The 19150-nt window shown below is 33.1% G+C and overlaps 2 protein-coding genes across 9 annotated transcripts in view; both read left to right on the plus strand.

The window, feature by feature from the left end:
• Positions 1-13344, plus strand: part of LOC144847822 (liprin-alpha-1-like) — a 61523-nt gene extending 48179 nt beyond the window's left edge. For 4 of the 8 annotated variants that reach the window (XM_078704348.1, XM_078704353.1, XM_078704355.1 and 1 more), the window contains 8 exons: positions 3067-3166; positions 3556-3838; positions 4163-4213; positions 5875-6050; positions 6429-6526; positions 7074-7315; positions 7493-7780; positions 8691-13344. In XM_078704348.1, coding sequence (XP_078560474.1) covers positions 3067-3166; positions 3556-3838; positions 4163-4213; positions 5875-6050; positions 6429-6526; positions 7074-7315; positions 7493-7768 — 1226 coding nt within the window. In that variant the 3' untranslated portion in view covers positions 7769-7780; positions 8691-13344. Of the gene's footprint in view, positions 1-3066; positions 3167-3555; positions 3839-4162; positions 4214-5874; positions 6051-6428; positions 6527-7073; positions 7316-7492; positions 7782-8690 lie in introns of those variants that run through there. The other 4 variants (XM_078704354.1, XM_078704351.1, XM_078704352.1 and 1 more) reach the window with 4 other exon arrangements.
• A 2522-nt stretch (positions 13345-15866) lies between these two features.
• On the plus strand, positions 15867-18789 carry LOC144848395 (uncharacterized). The gene is made up of 6 exons (XM_078705120.1): positions 15867-16051; positions 16287-16863; positions 16970-17191; positions 17466-17580; positions 17765-17868; positions 17992-18789. Exons 1-6 carry the CDS (start codon positions 15867-15869, stop codon positions 18787-18789), a joined length of 2001 nt encoding a protein of 666 aa, XP_078561246.1.
• Positions 18790-19150: the final 361 nt, after the last annotated feature.

Below are 19150 nucleotides of genomic sequence, written 5' to 3' on the forward strand. Positions count from 1 at the left end.
TATATTAAGATTTTAAGAGTAACAGTGTACTAGATAGATCTGCCTGTATCCTATCCCTTACAGTATATAATTTTCTATTTAACTACAGTATGTCAATTTAAAAGCTAAAATATAGGCATATATTGTCCTGGTTTTTGAACAGGACCATGGGTTTTTAATGCATCAAAACAGTGCCGCCTAAGCCTCATATATTAAGATGTTAAGAGTAATAATGTAATAGACAGATGCCTTATGTAGCCTCTCCGTATCCCTTATAGCATTTCCCATTTAACATTTGTTAATATAAAATCCATCTAGGCACTGTCCTGGCTCTAGCACAGGGTTTACTTATAATCAAAAATAGTGCCACCACCTGATGGACCTGTAGCTTGATGAAAATAGGCTTTCCTTCCAATCCCGCGGTTCAAGTCCAATCCTGACTTAGTGCCAGTACCTTGTACTATTTCTACTCCACTCCCGCCTAGTACTTGGTTTAGAAAACATAGTTTAGTTTCCCATATTGCAAGTAACGAGTCTGCAACATGGAATGTCATTAAAACAAGGCTGAATAAAAAAAAAGTTCTGGTGAAATATAGCCATAGTACAATACTGTACATACTTGCTTCTAAAATAACAACAGTTGTGCCTGTATCAATGTTATAGAAATAGTTTAATATATCCAACCACTGTGTAAAAGATTTTAAGAAAAGAAGGGTTGTGAATATTACTTGAAACTGAAAGCTTTACAGCATATGAACAACTTACCACCATTTATAGATATTTATAATAATAATAATAATATATTTATGTAGTGAAACTTCGAAGCGCTAAAAGAAGAAAGAGTAAAAGAAAAAACAAAAAGCTAGCTTATGTTTAAAATGGTGGCAGATATATCCTTTATAAACTACTGTACCATCATTACAGTTAACAACAAGTGAAGAAAAGCTGTTAAGTTGTTTTAAAATAAAACATTGAAAATTTTGTGTATGGGATTTGTTTTCTATAGCAATCAACCAATCGCTAAATCAATCAATTAGCCCATTACAAAATAAATATATTTAGCAAATCTGTAATATGTTCATTACATTATTTCTTTGTCTGGATATAATCCAATACATTAGATCTTAACTTTATAAGTTAATTAGATTATTATAATTTCACCCTTTAAAGGTACAGTACCATATGTAGATTTCTTAAAAACAATTGTATTGTACTAGAAGAATTATAGCATGATTTCCATCCCATACTTTATAACTCGCATTCTTAGACAAAATGACATTGCCTTGTGCTAACAATAGCTTTGTTTGCATTCTAGATGCTTCACTCTGTACATTGTGTAAAATGCATATTATAAACTAATTCTTGTTATTAATAGTAGGCTTTTATCAATTTTTTTTTCATACATCAATTTATTCAATGTTTTTTCACTGTTTTGAGTTTCCAAGCTTTTACTGTGTAAAGTATGTTATATATTTTTTATGTATAGGTGAATTAAGAATTTCAAGTTTTAATTAATGTTTTTATATATTTGAATATGGTATATTATTCAATTCCTATAGTTAAATACTAGGATATTTCCCTGTTTTCACTACCTTTGTCATTTATGTGCATGTTTCATAGATAGATGTTTACAGGTTGTCCCCTTTTACAGATGTCATGATCTTTCAATCCATGGGGTATGGTTCTATCCATTTTTTCAATCATTTCCATTGGAAACACAGTTGGTCCATAGTTCATCTGAGCTACCCATGATTACAGCCTTTTCTTTGGTTTATCTGTATCTACAAAACATGGTCTATTCCATTTTTTCAACCTTTTCCATCGGGAGCATTGTTGGTCCATAGTTTGTCTGAGCTACCCATGGTTACTTTTTCATTGGGAATACACTTTATTATCTCAATTTTCAAACTTTTCCATTGGGAAGATAAGTGGTCCTTAGTTTAGCCATAGTTATATTCCACTTTTTCCATTTGTAATACAGCTCATATATATTTCCCGGTCACATTATTTCTAGCCTATTTGCAACTTTTCCATTGGGACCCGCCATGGTACACAGTTAACAGGTAGCCATTGTTTAATTTGTCCAAACTTTTCCATTGGTACGATTATCACATTTGGGAGTGTCTGTATCTGCTAGCATACATTTTCACAAAGATAATACTGTACATTCAACATTCATAAAATCAATAAGAAAAAATTTAACAGAATTATGTTACTATATGTGGGGAGTTTTATATAAAAAAGGAAGAATATAGTTTAAAGAGAATGTGCCGGTAGCCTCCTTCATCTTCATATTAATATTATTACATCAGAATACCACATTTGGGTGAATGTACAACACCAATAGCCACAGTTCATAACAGTATTTTCATGAAAGGGTTTTCAATTACTCCCCTATACATGAATAAATACATATACAATTAGTAATGACATGTAATTATACAACATGACTGAATGCAATATAGAATGTCTTAGAACAAAACATGACGCAAACAAACTAGAATGTTACGTATGTAACAGCATTATGTTATTTTTTTCATTGATAAATGAATCTCGAATCAATATTTATTATCGACAATATATCACATTTTATTCATTGGGCATAGAATACATATCTTATGTTATGTGTGTAAAAGAAATAAATTACATTCAAGCAAAACATGCCTAAAAAAAATGATATAATAAATATAAGCAGTACATAGTTCAATAATAATATTACAGCAATACAAACATACTCTTTATATTACAATACATTTTATACTTATTTGTTTAATGTAATGGTGTAATAAGGAGAAATTTAAAACTTATCCAATATGGCAACCGCAAAGTAGTGGAGTTGTAGCTTGGTGGTTAACATGCTTGCCTTCCAATCTCAAGGTCCGGGGTTCAATCCTGACCTAGTGCCAGGGTTGTGAATCCCTACTCTTTCAACTCCACTCCCTCAAATGAGACTTGGTTTATAAGCACGATAAATTATAAAATAGTTTATCCATCCTGTAATTGGCGAGTTACTCACTGTTGGATGCGTATGAAATAAAAAAATAAATTTTAATAAAAATATAATAATCTCTCTTGACTTGATTTTAGCTCATTATTTAGAGGCTGAAAGTTCGGCACAAGATCAGCATGGCGTGGGAATAGGACTTGGTACTAGGCAACAAGACTTTGATCGTAGGAAGAAAAAGAAGTAAGTATAATATGCTATGTCAGTGTTTACTACAAAATGATTAAAGACATGTGCATTGTAGTATACAAAATGAAATGTCTGGGTAGATTTGTAGCTGGTACTGGAAATGAAAAGCTTAAGAAGATTTTAGAAATTCGAGAAAGTAATCTGAAACCCAACTGTAATAGATCTGCATTATTAGTTATTGAACATTTATTTGGGGGTGTACTTAAAATTCTACATTTTCCATTTTCTTGGGAAATTGGGGCTATTACCTCATAAGAAGATATGTAATAGATAGTTGGTTGCTATATCCACATCCCTGATATGCTTTGTGAACCCAATGAAAACTCATTTTCATATCCGACAGATTAAATCATGTATGACATACATATTTTTTCTTTCCACAGGCATGAATTATTAGCAGAGGCAATGAAAGCAGGCACCCCTTTTGCATTATGGAACGGTCCAACTGTAGTGGCGTGGTTAGAGTTGTGGGTTGGCATGCCAGCTTGGTACGTTGCCGCTTGTAGGGCTAACGTGAAGAGCGGCGCAATAATGTCTGCGTTGTCAGACACAGAGATCCAGAGGGAGATCGGTATTAGCAATCCCTTACATCGTCTGAAGCTTAGACTGGCCATTCAGGAGATGGTTAGCCTAACGAGTCCATCAGCTCCACCCACCTCTAGAACAGTAAGTATCAATGTTTGTCACAATCAACATTTTCATCATCGACATCAACATTGTTCTTGAAGGAATTCTATAAAGTCTAGCACACATGGTTGAAATTGGTACTTCAAAAACTTTTGGTAATCATCGAAATTAATAACCTATTGCACAGGATCTCTTTAATGTGGTTTACCAGGTTTAACACTATCAACATTAAACAAGTCAACATCCAATCCTACTACTACTATAAACAATGACATAAGTTACTTTGCTTTGCTTTAAATGCAACGTCTCTTTATCTAAACTGAAATTTATGTTTTATGATTTTTAATTCATGTTTATCCTCAGAATGTACCTATTACTGTTTACATGTCTAAATTAAAAACAGACAGTCAGGAGGTAAATTTTGGGCGCACAGGTTTTTTCTTTCTTTCTTAATAATATCCATCTTTTCCAAGAACTGTCAATCATTATCTTTGTCTTAATTCAACCACTTTTCACACAACATAATTTGAGGTTTGCAGTGTGTATGATATAAACATTTAAAGGTAAGGGTTCATTCACACAGCTCAGCAAAATTAATATTTCAGTATTCTCTCTTCATTTTTATTTATTTATTCTTTATTATTATATCTTTATACTGGTTGACCTCTTCAGTCAAAGACTGGTCTCCCAGATGGAACGTTATATGAGTGGCTGTGTGTGTGTTTACTAGTACACCGGGTAACCCCCTACTCGTCTCAAAAGATATACTAGATTCATTAAAGTGCACATGAGCAAGATGTGTACCCAGGTTCTACGGTTTATAGTAGTCCTTATCCAAGAAGATTTATTCTACCCCCAGAACCATGGAGCGAGTGAGCCTCGAACCCTTGTCAATGTTATGGCTACGTATTACAGTTCCACTGTCCTAACTGCTCAGCCACTCTTTATTTTAGCTAAGCTATAACCATGGAGGAAAAAATAAAAGGAGATCTCTCAAGATCGTTTAATGTTTATAAACAATTGTAATCCAATTATCCCCTATGCTACAACGTTACGGTTTTCCGCTCCAGTGACTCCGATTTGTACTCGCGAATCAATTGTGTATAGACTGACGTACCGACACGCGCTGTGATAATCTCCGACCTCTATAGACGAATTTTCTTGTGTGGAGTAAAGAAATGTATAACCTGATCTACAAACTTTTCCTCCATGCTATAACCATGTAGGCTTGATCAACCTACTTTTTTCAGTAAATTCTGAGTTCTAGCTACATCAAGCCTGTTTCTGAAAAACTGCCAAGATTAGGGTTGTGGGTAACTCTGTTCTGTTTATTTTAAAGGGGTTTTTTTCAATGATTTTTTGCTTTTAACTCATAAAAAATTCAAGCACTGACTGCACATTCATAGCTTTACGTTTCATAGCACACCACCTCCAAATGTCCAATTCCTTTGGATCTTTTATTATCTTTTTAAGATATCACAACAGTGGGTTTTAACAGTGTAGCTTATCATTATGGTTGCACAATGGTTTTTTTTCTTGTTTATCTACAGCTTAAGCTTTCTCATAATAATAAACATATCTATTCATAATAAATTACAGAATTAATATCATATTTTTCAATAAAATATCAATGCACACTAATATATTTCATTAGCTGAAATTCATAAAGTGTGAAATGTTTGTAATGTTTCAATCATGTCTTTGTTTCTACGTGCACAGAAAATACAGTTAAAGACAATAATATGTCTTTAAAATTAAAAACTTGATTTTTTTTTCATTGGTCCCTTCACTTTATATCTGTTTCATAACATATTTCCTAATAAAAAGTAAAATAAATTAATACATTTTGTTTAAACATTTTGTTTAATACAATTATAAATACATGTTTTATTCACCAATCACACTTACAGGTAAGCAAGACATTTCCCTTAAAAGTATTTCACTTAAGTAAATTTTTGATTTTCCTTAAGTAGCATTTATTTAGCCTTGTATCTAAAAACTAAATAAGCCTCACAACAAAAAACCATGGAAAAATAAAAATAAATATTTAAGCATTATGTCTTTCTATTTCACAGTCTTTAGCATTCGGTGACATGAATCATGAGTGGATAGGTAATGAATGGCTGCCCTCTATAGGTCTACCGCAATATCGTAGTACGTTTATGGAATGTCTCGTGGATGCACGTATGTTAGATCATCTAACAAAGAAGGAATTAAGAGGTCAACTTAAAATGGTAGACAGTTTTCATAGGTATGTTATTTAATATTTTTGTTTTATGATTTGTCTGATTTATAGATAATTTGTTCCCCTTAATTTCTCAGTTTCCATTTGTTGTAGTTCTGTCAGAACATCCAGCTAGGCCCTATGCAAAAATTGCAATGCAATAGTTGGAGCTATAACCCTTAAACTCTGTCCACACTATCACCATGTTTGGCCATATCACACAAACTAGTTTGATAGTATATACAGAGCTTTCGATGCATATATAAAAAAAATGAATCATACAGTAACTGCCTGTATAAGAAGACTTCAACCTCCATTTTCCGGGACTGAGTAACCAGTAAATGTGTTGTCTTTAACTACTTAAACAATTTTAATTCTTATTTTCTAATATTTATTTTTTAACAGGACAAGTTTTTCATATGGAATTATGTGTTTGAAAAAATTGAACTATGACCGGAAAGATCTTGAAAGGAGAAGAGAAGAAAGTGCTGGTGAAATTAGAGGTTATTATCTTTGATAAATTTTAATACTTTCTTTTATTCTTTTAATTTATGGTACATTGACAGTATTGTCTTGCACTGTGTATTTCAATTTGTAATCTAAACTGAAGAGTGTTAAAGATGTATTGTTCCCCAAAAACATGAAAAATGAAGATTAATTAAATCAGACTTTGAATAGGTTATTTTGTAGTTTCAATAAAGTTAATCACTTCCGTAGAAAAAAAAACGGAAAAAATAATGTTTTCACTTATAAACATAATAAATGGTTAAATTCAACCAAAAATCCATTGGCTGGCAGCCAATTTGACCATTTTTTGCTTTAAATTCCAGTTTTTTCAGGTAAATAAATTTTTTTTGGATCCAATTTTTGGTCGAAGTCAATAACTATTATGTGACATTAAAATGGCATATTCAACAACAACAATTTTAAAAATTATTTTTCAGGGGGACAATACATCTTTAAATAATTGTTCGTAATTATCTCATGCAGTTGAATTTTAAAACTATGACTATATTTATCTATACTTTGATTTATTTTTATGTTTTGAAGATGTACTAGTATGGAGTAATGATCGTCTTATCAAATGGATTATTTCAATTGGTTTACGGGATTTTGCAAATCATTTAATTGAAAGCGGGGTGCACGGAGCGTTGATTGCTCTCGATGACACGTTTGACCACAGCACCTTGGCTCTTGCGCTACAGATACCGGTCTCGAGTCAAGCGCGACAAATATTAGAGCGTGAATTTAATAACTTATTGTCATTGGGTACAGATCGTAGGATAGAAGAAGTAAGTAGAGATTTCATTTTTCTAATATTTTTTTTATCATTTTTTTTTTCTTTTTAAAATGTTGTGTGTGTTAGAGATATTTGAGGTTTTTGTGTTTTCATTAGTTTTTTTAAATTTCTGTAATTAATTTAATTCTTTTTCTTAGTTTTGTAACAATTGTTTCATTATTTATTTTAGGGAGATAGTGCAAAATTTCGAAGAGGACCGTCATGGCGTAAGAAATTGAAACCAAAGGATCCTCCCGGACAGAAAGGCAAAGAACGTGCTCCATTAGATATCAGTGCATCTCCGACCCAACAGTTAGAAGCCTACGAGGCATACCATGCGGCAACGTTACCAATCACAAACAGGATGGCCAGTGTACGTTCCACCTCCATTCCTGCACTGGGCTCGGCGGAAGCTAGCCCTAAGATGAGTTCTTCCACGGGGAATATTAATAACTACTCATGCTGACAGCAAGTTAAGGTGATGGGAAATTTATAGGTGGTGGTTGCATGTTGTGTTGTGATGATTAAATGATTTAACATTGCTAATATGGTAGAACACCTTCTTTGGGGCAACCTCAATATGAGGACGTTTTTCATGAAATGAGCAAGGGAGAATATAGGTTTTAACTCTACAGCCACCTCCAAGTAGGGGTAACTTTGTTTAGTCCTGAAGGTGCCCCTTAAAAGGCGTTCTACTATATATGACTTATTTATTTGTGATTTTTTACTAGTTTAAAGAATTTGTTGAATTAAGTTTTTGGAGTAGTTTGCAGTAGTAAAAATAGCATAACATTTTAATGCTTACTTAGTTTGTACTAATTGTAACTTAATACTAATAATTTATTAGCTAATTTAATAGATATTGCATATTTATTTTAGATTAGCAAATGTAATATAGTAAATATTATGGAGAATAACCTCAATAAAATATATCATTGCTTGTTGTAGGCATTGTTGCATCATTGTAGCCAGGCTAAGTCACAAACAGCCTGTGTATTCCTCTGTGATTTCACAGGATGTAATTAAACCTAGGCTAGTTAAATTATAAATAACATAACAGCCTCAAACCTTATTGTTTACCTTCAACTTTGCACATTGATTTGTCATCTCTTCAAGAAGAAGAAAATCAAGAAATTCATGTTTTTTGCCAATATGAAACCCGAAGTTAATGAAACAAAAATATGCATGCTAAAATAATCTCAATAGAATACAGGTAATTAATTTTTAACAATAATTAGTGCACTGGGGATGAGAATAGGTAGTTTTAAAGATGATCTTTATCTAATATATTTAATAATTTATCATTTCTATGCTTTTTTATGAAACTGTATTTTTATATGTATCTTTTCTAGTACATTTTGTTCATGAATTTTTTATTTTGTTTACAGGAAAAAACATAGGATTTTTGGACCAAGAGAAATGATGCAGAAGACATAGTGAACTTGTAGAAAATATCTCATTAGTCAAATGAATGTATACATTCAGTATACAACTGTAGACAAGTTTCAACAGTGACCTGCTATCCGGTGGTTACAACGATTAGAGAACAGATGTCATCATTTTCAGGAAGAGTCAGTAGTTATAAGAAATACACAACGTTGTGCTTAATGGAGTCTGGTATAAATGAGTATGATGGTGATGATGTACTAAAGATGATGATAGTTATATAATTAATATTATTATACCAGAAAGGTAGACGTTTGGTGCAGAAGAAACACTTGTGAATACTGTCAATAAAACATGTAGTATTGTATGACTGTTCAGTGACTCCTATTTAAGGAAAAGCGTTTACAAAAAAAAATGTAGCATGCCATTGTCTGCCAGCGTAAGGGTCGCAAGTAATGGACTTCTGAGAATATAGTGAATAAATTCCATGTTCTTGGAATAAGCATGTAATACAATTTTAAACATACCTTCCAGTAACTAACATTGTAAATGGCCTTTAAGTATTTATGGCCCACCTATAAATGGAATACAACTTTGGTATATAAACAAAATTGCTGTATTATTTTGATTTTGTAGCAGTTTACATGAATAATATGGAAACTTTACCTATAATTCTTGAGTATTTTGATACTATCTCGACCACCTTCCTTTTTCTTCCGCTCCTTTGTGTGACTGTCCCTCTATTTAATACTATTAAAACATTTTGTGAGTGTTTATTGTGTATAATGCTTAATCCATCCTGTACGTAGCTTTTATGAATATGTCTTGTTTGTAATTGATAAAAAAAATTTGCTATGCTTCAATGAATTTAAAAAGCACATTGGCTATATTTGAACGGATGAAGCACTCATTGGTCATGCTTGAATGGATGCAGCACTCATTGGTCATGCTTGAACGGATGCAGCATTCGTTGGTTATGCTTAAACGGATTCAGCATTCATTTGTTATGCTTGAACGGATGCAGCATTTATTTGTTATGCTTGAACGGATGCAGCACTCATTGGTTATGTTTGAACGGATGCAGCACTCATTGGTTATGCTTGAACGGATGCAGCACTCATTGGTTATGCTTGAACGGATGCAGCACTCATTGGTTATGCTTGAATGGATGCAGCACTCATTGGTTATGCTTGAATGGATGCAGCACTAATTGGTTATGCTTGAATGGATGCAGCACTCATTGGTTATGCTTGAATGGATGCAGCACTCATTGGTTATGCTACAAATGCAGCGCTCAATTGCTTTATTAAATGTAGCAACTTTTTGTTATGCTTGAACGAATACAGCAACTATTATGTTTGAACGATTACAGTCTGTTGATGGCTAGAATATTTGATGTGTTAACATTAGATTATCTTATAGTATTTATATTGATGGTTTTTTTTATGTGTCTGTTTATGCAAAAATGTACATTTAGGTTGTTTTATTTTATGCCATTTTTCTTTATGTACCATCAACTATCACAGAATCAAACATATTTATTTATATGTTGTATTGTACTATAATATGTTAATATTAAAGACAAAAATGTATAATATAATGTTTCACTTTAAAATCAATATTGATGATGATAAAAAAATTTCAACAGAAATTGTATATCATAATAATAAAGTGCTTTCATAATTTCCTGGCCCATAAAACAATCAACTTTCTTTCCTTCAGTAAAAATGAATTCGCCAATCATGTTTATACACAGTATTACTTATTTCAGTTTTATTAGATAATAATAATAATAATGTGTAAATTTTTTAATTTGTAAACTATGACTTGTGTGCTCAATGAATACCATATATAATTTGTACAAACAGCAGACTCATCTTTGAGCACATGAATAAGTGTGTGACTAAATCTAACAGCTTTCATTTATTAATACCGTGCTCCTCATGCAGGATATGAGTTGGGTAGCCAAATGGTTAGGACACCTAATCAGACTGTCATACATAGAGACCCGGGTCCAATTCCCGACAACTCCCAGTCTACTCAGCTGTAAACCTGGTTGAAAATACTAAGGAGGGTAAGGAGGCAAGGAAAGGAAATGGCCACCCTACCACATAATGCAGAGGCTTAGTAAAATGAGCTCCTAACAGCTCATTCCCCTACGTTCACAAATGAATACGGGACTTACCTTTACCTTTTTTACTCCTCACAAAAATAATCACCATTTATTTACAAACGAGGGCACTTTATGGAAACTATTTTTATTATGGTTATAACTTTCTATATTGGTAATGATATTTATGAGCAAAGGGTAGTGACAGGTCTGTGCGGATGAAGTTATGTCCAAAAAGATTACCCATCCAAAACTCAGTTAGTTGTTTAATAGATGTGGGAGAATGGTAATTCATATCTGGCTCTAAATTCAGTTTTACTGTTTCACATGTAAACATCAATGGTCAATAGTTTACTTTTAATAACTTGGGTAGTAATAATTATGAATTATGAATATGTTATCGATTTGAATGTATTCTTCATGATTTCATCAGTAGTCCTACAAAATGACACATTGTGTTATGGTCTACTAGCGAGAAAATCCATAATCATTTTTGTTTTTCATATAAATTAATATATTATTTTTGGGCGGTAAATTGAACAAGTTCCAGTAACCAAAAATGCACAATCAACAGAATAACTGATTTTAAGCAGTTTTATTTGTTAGAAACAGAGTCTTTCGGTAGCAAACAATTACCAAAGTAAACATCACAGAACTTTAAATATATGGAAATTAAAATGTTAATATTTACTAATACAGGCTAGGAATCAGTTATTACATGATATATAACATTATGTTACCAACCATGTATAATTACATTATTATATAAATTGTGTATGCAGTGTAATTAATTTCTGACCGTATTATTTATTATACTCAATAATCACCGTATTTGAATTTCTGTATACTCCGAACTATACCATTTAATCATTGTTTATTGGTAATACATTTATTACATTATATGTGATTTATAGTTACTGAATACTCCTTCATTTGAAACCCCCTTCATTACAAAATGGTACAGTCTTTTATTAGTCGATGGAAGTTTAAAACTCAGGGAGCACTTGTTGTGTCCAGGTTGTACTAGAAAAAAGTAACTTAGTCGCCGTTTATATATTTCCTCTTAGCCCCCAGGACTATGACAATAAGTATATACAATTATAAATTGTTTGATTAATAGTGATAAAAAAAATGAAGTTACTTAAGATTGTTATGTCTATTTATACAAGAACAAACTTACTAGATAGATAGATGTGAAAACTTTCTAAAAAAAAATTACAATACTGTATTCCTTGATCGTAACGAGCTTAAAATTGCCTTTATTTGCGTGTAATTGCTGGCCTAGAAAATGTAAGCGCTGCCCAAAACAATGTTGTTAAAAACACAGCAAATCTATTGACAAACAAAATGATTGTTCTTAATAATAATACATTGTACATTATATAAAATAATTGTAGGCCTAGATATGTTATGTTTGTATTATTGCTGCTGAGGGGCGAAATGCTTTTGTGGCTGATTGTTTTTTTTTTTATGAGTGAGTGGATATTTAAAACACGGATCACTATCAAATCCTTCTTTTGTATATTATAATTATATAGTTAAATATATTATGTATAATTATTTTATATAACACAAAGTGCTTGTGCAGTCAAACTCCTCATTTACATGCGTTTACAGCATATAAATTGTTTATATAAAATTTGAACAAATTTTCTGTAAATGTTGACTAATCGAATTTACTATTAGTGCCAACATTTGCATGGTCGAAATGTAATTTATTATAAAAATTATTATCATTGTAATATTTTTAATTGTAATTGTAAAAATAAAATAGACCTTTAAAAACCTATTAATCTTCAATATGCTTGTAATTTAGCATTTTGTAAATGAGGTGTTTGACTATAATAAAATACAAAGAATACTGTATATTTTTTTCTCCTAAATTCGTTCATTAACACAGTGTCGTATCCATGGTGATCCAGTGTAAACAGGGGTGTGTGCTGACGATAGTACAACCACGCCCACTTGAGTGGTATCTTTGTGGGGTGCGCGTTGGGAAATTTATCTAGACGCTCCTGCATTGAACACATGGTCAATACTTTTTGATGAACATTTTGTTCTAAAGCACTGTCTACGCTATCAAACTAGTTTGACAAAAAAAAAACTGTGATGTGGCCACAAATATGGTGGACATCATATCCATGGGCACAGCACATTTTGTTGTCGCATACAATTTGAAAGCTTAACACGAGATTATTTGGGGAGGGAGGGGTTATATGCTCGAGTATGAACGCTAAACTAACCTAACCAAACTACTAGCCGCCTGGATACGACATTGTAACGTCGATACTCTTTAAGGTACAAACTATAATTTCTTTACCATCATGTTCAGTGAACCGCCAGATTCTCAGCTCTCATTATTGAATTAGGCTTGTGTTGTATAAAGGAAAATGTCCAGCCCAGTACCATTATCGTCACAATAAAATCAATGGAATTATTTATATCTGACATAAAGTTTCATGTGCTATTATTTTGTGATTATTTTTAATGTTTTATTTTATTCAATTCGAAACGAGCACTATCGACAAACGTGCAAACTCCTTGGAGTAAATCATGCTATGAAAATGTTCAATTTAGTTTTTTTTTTTCTTTCTATAGGATTCGTAAAAAAAAAGTCAGAATTAGAAGTTGCTAAAGCAAAAGTATAAGACTTCGTATATCTGACATAAAGTTTCATGTGCTATTATTTTGTGATTGTTTTTAATGTTTTATTTTATTCAATTCGAAACGAGCACTATCGACAAACGTGCAAACTCCTTGGAGTAAATCATGCTATGAAAATGTTCAATTTAGTTTTGTTTTTTTTTCTATAGGATTCGTAAAAAAAAAGTCAGAATTAGAAGTTGCTAAAGCAAAAGTATAAGACTTCGTATAAGCTGGTTTGTCGCATGTAATACATTCTTGGAGTAAAATCACACTTTTAATTTAAAATATGTTTTCTAGGATGCGCGAGAATAATAGGAATACGTTTTTCTAGACGCATTGCTGTTTTTTGGAAAACAAAATTCGTTCGTTCGTTTGTTTTTATTTCACATTTTTTTCACACATGATAATAATACAATCATGTACGAATAATTAAAAATAAAAATATCCATCAAATCAATACATAGTCCGACATTTCCGTCGTATAGTAGAAAATATAAACCCTTTTTTACATATACTGTATTCATCCAAAATCACGTACGCAGATTGATGTCGATGTATCTACTTTTGCGCATGTGTACGTGTTTCTATGCGCTTTTTGTTTATGTAAATGTGTTGCTAGGTTTGTTGTCCTGGTTTTTGCACATTTGCCTGCCACTCGCCGTGAAAGCGCAAGTTCAAGTTTTCAAGAGAAGAAAAGTCTAAAAATGTAAGTGATGTATGTAGTTAAGTCCCAACTTAATTTATTTAAACAATAAAATACATCGTTAAGATAATTTCGGAAGGGCTATTCGAAAACAAATTGTAATTTAAGTATACTTTTTTAACACTTTTGTGTATTCAATTCCCCTCCCTCTCTCTCAGTTGCCAGTTTTCCGATAGTCGTCGACGATCATATGCGCGCACTTGTCATAGCAATAAAAACAAACGAGTGTAGTTTTATACAATCTGCGCATGTGCACGTGTTTCTATGTTTGCGCGTAAACGTGTTGCTATGTGTTTTCCTGGTTTTTGCACATTTGCATGCCGCTCGCTGTGAAAGCGCAAGTTCAAGTTTTCAGGAGAAGAAACATTTTAAAAATGTAAGTGATTTTATGTAATTTAGTACCAACTACCAGTGATGAAACAATAAAATACATCGTTAAGATAATTTCGGAAGGGCTATTCGAAAAAAAATTGTTATTTAAGTATACTTTTTTAACACTTTTGTGTGTTTAATTCCCCACCCTCCCTCTCATCAGTTGACGATTATATGCGCGCACGCGTCATAGCAATAAAAACAAAAACAGTGTAGTTTAACACAACTGCACATGTGCAGTGTTTCTGTTGTGCGCGTAAACGTGTTGCTATGTGTCTTGTGCTTGTTTACGTTTTTGCACGTCACATACTTTGCCTGGTATCGCTGTGAAAGCGCAAGTTCCAAGTTTTCTGTTGAAGAAAAGTCTAAAAATGTAAGTTATTTATGTAGTTTGGTACAAACTAGCAGTGATAAAACAATAAAATACATCGTTAAGATAATTTCAATAGATCTTTGATTGAATTAATCTAATTTTATATACTTTTTTTATTCACTTTTTGTGTATTGTTCCCATCGCCCTCTTCTTTCCTTTTCCGTTTTCGGGTCGTCGTCGGCGGTCATGCGCGGACGCGTAGCAATAAAAACGCGCGCGGTTTCGATAGCAAATGTTGTAAGTTGCTTGGTTACACCTTATGTTTTGGCAACATTTTGTGAACTGGCCGATTGCCACAAAAACAGAGATTTTTTTGCCACAGAAAACTGTTAATATGTAAGTTTCTTGATGGTTTTATTTGTAGCGCAACATACCAATTTGTTTAGAAGTCATTTATATATTGCATAAGAAAAATATTTTTATGGAAACGCAAACGAAATTCAGAAAAAATTGAAGAAGAAATTGTAAATAAAGGCTGGCTCCGTTTTCGTGAAGGTTCGCTGGTATCGTGCTTCCACCCGCTCTGTCTGTGCGCTACGTGCGCGTGTGTGGCTCGCGAATAGTGAACTGAGACTAGCCTAGGCTAGTACTAGGTAGGCCTAGTAGGCTAGGGCCTCCTCCCTCCTCCTGACTATGATTTCAATGTTCATTTGCCTTTTATTGTTTTTTGTCTCAATAAGTGAGATAAAAAGAAATTGTGTCAGTTTTGCAAACAATAATGCAAAATCATTAATAAATTATCAATATATTTTGTATTGACCAATCATTAATCAACATATCTGATTCTGATCATAATTATCATAGGACCTATGCCTATGCCCTATTCATCAATAACTTTTATTTAGTTAGCCTAGGTAGTCCTTTACTCTTTAGGCTACCAAATTGTCTAAGTAGTAGGTTTATTTTATTTAGTAGTATTTAATTTATTTAATATAAGAGAAAAAAACCCAAACATTGTTTCAGATTTCATAATAATGGCTAAACAAACAAACTCAAAGAAGTCCAAGTCCAGAAGTGCAATGAGCCAACAAGAAGAGTTTGCATTGTCCAAGACTGCTGTCCAAGGACGCAACTTCGAATGGCCTGGTGACGATAGAGGTGACCAACAACTTGACCAACCAGAACTGTCCAAACCAAACCTCATAGAAGCTATCAAAAAGTAACTTTCCATTTCACTTTTTTGTATTTATAACTTCTTTTTTATTTATTCTTTTGTTATTTCAACAGTAATGGTAAATGGTTTTGAATTAAAAAGTGCAAAAAACAATCATAAAGTATACATATTTAGAATAATATCGTAGAAGGCATATGCCTACCATTTATAATTTCTTTTTTCATTAATATATTTAATATTATAACAGTAAATAAAATTTAAAATCTTGTTTAATTTTTAGATTTGATTTGCAAGAGAGTGAGAACCAAGAAGACAAGGTTATAGTAGAGGACATATCAAAACTAAAACAATCTATGACTGGTCAACCTGACTCACCCGACACGTGTCCAACCACGCTGCGCACCGACGCACGTAATAACCTACTGGAGATGAATGGACATAAGGTCTTCCAAGTTGCACCACCACGCAAAATACCACGACCACCATCTGCACCAAAGAGTGGCAAGAACACTCCACAACGATTCGGACGTAGAATTCGATCACAAATCTTGCCTCCCATCATCAAGGGAATCTCAATCATGGATGCATCAAAAGACGCAGCAGATATCCTCATGCCGTCTCCACCTAAAACTCCAAAACCTCAACGACAACGCAAGGTTCTACTCAAGTCTGAAACTCAAAATGCAGAGCATGAACCGATTGACAGGAACAGTGCATTTCCGATTGTCTACAGCCCAACATTTCTGCCACCCTTAAAGGAGGAAAGTAGGCACATTCTACAAATGGTTGCTGAAGGCAAGAGCAGTCCACTTACCACTCTCGATCAGCCAAAAGCCTGTGAAGAACAGCCAACAAATGTAAGTAGAAACTCACTATTATTAAATGATTATCATCTATGACAATTATAGCTATTGTCACAATAATCATTATCATTATTATAATTAGTTATAATTTTTAATTTAGGTTGCCTTGCATCACATGGCCAAGCCAATAGAAGATGTCCATCCAGCATTCAGTGCTCCAGCTTCTTTGGTTGCCAGTGATGAAGACAAACATCATCCACATGATCTAAGCTTGCTTAAGATCGACACCAGACTATCTGGAGATGATGATTCAGAGACTTTTAAACCAATCAGACGATCCAGATCAATGCACCACAAGAAGGTTCTGCGTGCTCTTGACAAGGTAAAGCCCAGAAAAATCTTTTATATTCTGTTATTTTTGGTAATAAATAATATATAATAATATATATAAATAAAAATAATTTGTTAATTTATCAATAATAAATAGTGACTTCACCTCACCTAGGCTATGACACATAAGGCCATGATAATGACTTAACAATTTTATATTCGCCTTTGAGCATGTTTTTTCATGAAAAGGACGCTATTCAAATTTGGTATATTATTATTATAAAATTTAATGCTTTGATTATTATAATAATAATTATTATTTTTAGAACCCACGTGCCAGTACACACCAAGCAGCAAGTGCTACAGAGCTGAGAATGAACATATCAACAAAGAAATTACTACCACCTATTAAGACCAAACCAACCGAAGACGAAGACACCGGTAAGCTTTAGATATATATTTTTATTTCACATCAAATAATTTGTCAATATTAAAAGCAGGGCACACCCCATGTCCCACATTTACAAACAATTTGTCAAATGTTCAAGCTTCAAGAGCCAACTCACTACTTAAACATTCAAAATTATGTGTGTTATAAATGTTTGACTTTTGAACTTTCCACCAGTCCAATCTGACGAACTCACTGACGACAGCGGTGAAGGTTGTATTGACTACCTTACAATCACCAAGCGATGCTTGCCTAAGATGAATGCCGTCACTGACGCCAAGGTATGCATCTTTGAGAGAGAGACTAAATATGCAATAATTTAAACATAATTAATAATAGTATTTTATGTTATAAATTCTAATATTTCAATGGTTAGAATGCCTTTTTATATTATTTAAAATTAGGTGAGAGAAAAGGTTGAGCAGTACCGGGACATTACAGAAGACTCTCTCCAACGTGTGATGGAATGCTTGGATTTTGACTGCGTCCTCGAAGACTGGACATTTCCAAATGATAGCAGCCTCTACCGCTCTGTCCTTCTCCGTAACCATGCCCTAAATCATGGCGTAGTTTACCTACTTCACCAACGTAGAAACGAGATGGTTAGAGATGTACAGATGATGGAGAAAGTCCAAAAATTAGCAAAGAAACAATCCGAAGTTATTCAATTCGAACATCTACAGAATGGAGAGATCAAAAGTAAGAAGAAAATACTAGTCTTCGACAAAAACAAGAACTTTAAAGATTACCCGCTGAAGCTTGGCAAGTCTCTGTTATCAGTCCTAGACCGTAAGACAACAACAACTACTACTACTAAGAGATTCCAAGAACGACATGGAAAGAAGGAACAGAAGGTAAAAGCTCCGACGAAGGCTTTTAGCCAACAATGCCATATTGGCCCACCAAATGGCTTTGTGAATGTACCAATCCGTATCCAGAACCTACCACCAATCAATGTCAGCGGAATCAATGCAAGACAGATCGTTCACAGAGTAAGAGCAAGTACCCTGACAGCACCACCAGCAGGAAAGCACGCACCACGACCTCCAACAGCCAAACAAAAGTTCCGGTTTCAACCAATCAAGACCACCAACGAGACTATCACCATGAAAACATTCGATCAATCAATTCATGGAACAAAGCTGAGCAGCCCCAAGAAGCGTGAGCCATCACCTGAGGCTCACGGTAAGCGTACGGAGTAATCCGTGCGCTTGGTTTGCAAGGTATAAGGGCCCCAATACCACCAACACCATCACCTTTTGTAGGGTTAATTCTACTTTTCTACTTTATCTTAAACTTCTTTTTGTAACTTTTCCTTTTCTAATTTTTTTTTCAAACATAATTAATCAATGTAAATATAATTAATAAATAATATAATTAACTTTTATGGTAATTTTAAAAATATTAAGCAATACTAAGTTAAAACGCCTGGCACTTTTTTTCAACATCTAGAATTATTATTACAAAACTACTCCTGATCTGATGCCTAAAAACTTTTATGGTAATTTTAAAAAGATTAAGCACTAAGTTAAAACTACTCTTTCTAATCTGATACCTAATGAC

Source organism: Antedon bifida, chromosome 7 (assembly GCF_963402885.1).
Source record: "Antedon bifida chromosome 7, ecAntBifi1.1, whole genome shotgun sequence".
NCBI classification, from domain to species: domain Eukaryota; kingdom Metazoa; phylum Echinodermata; class Crinoidea; order Comatulida; family Antedonidae; genus Antedon; species Antedon bifida.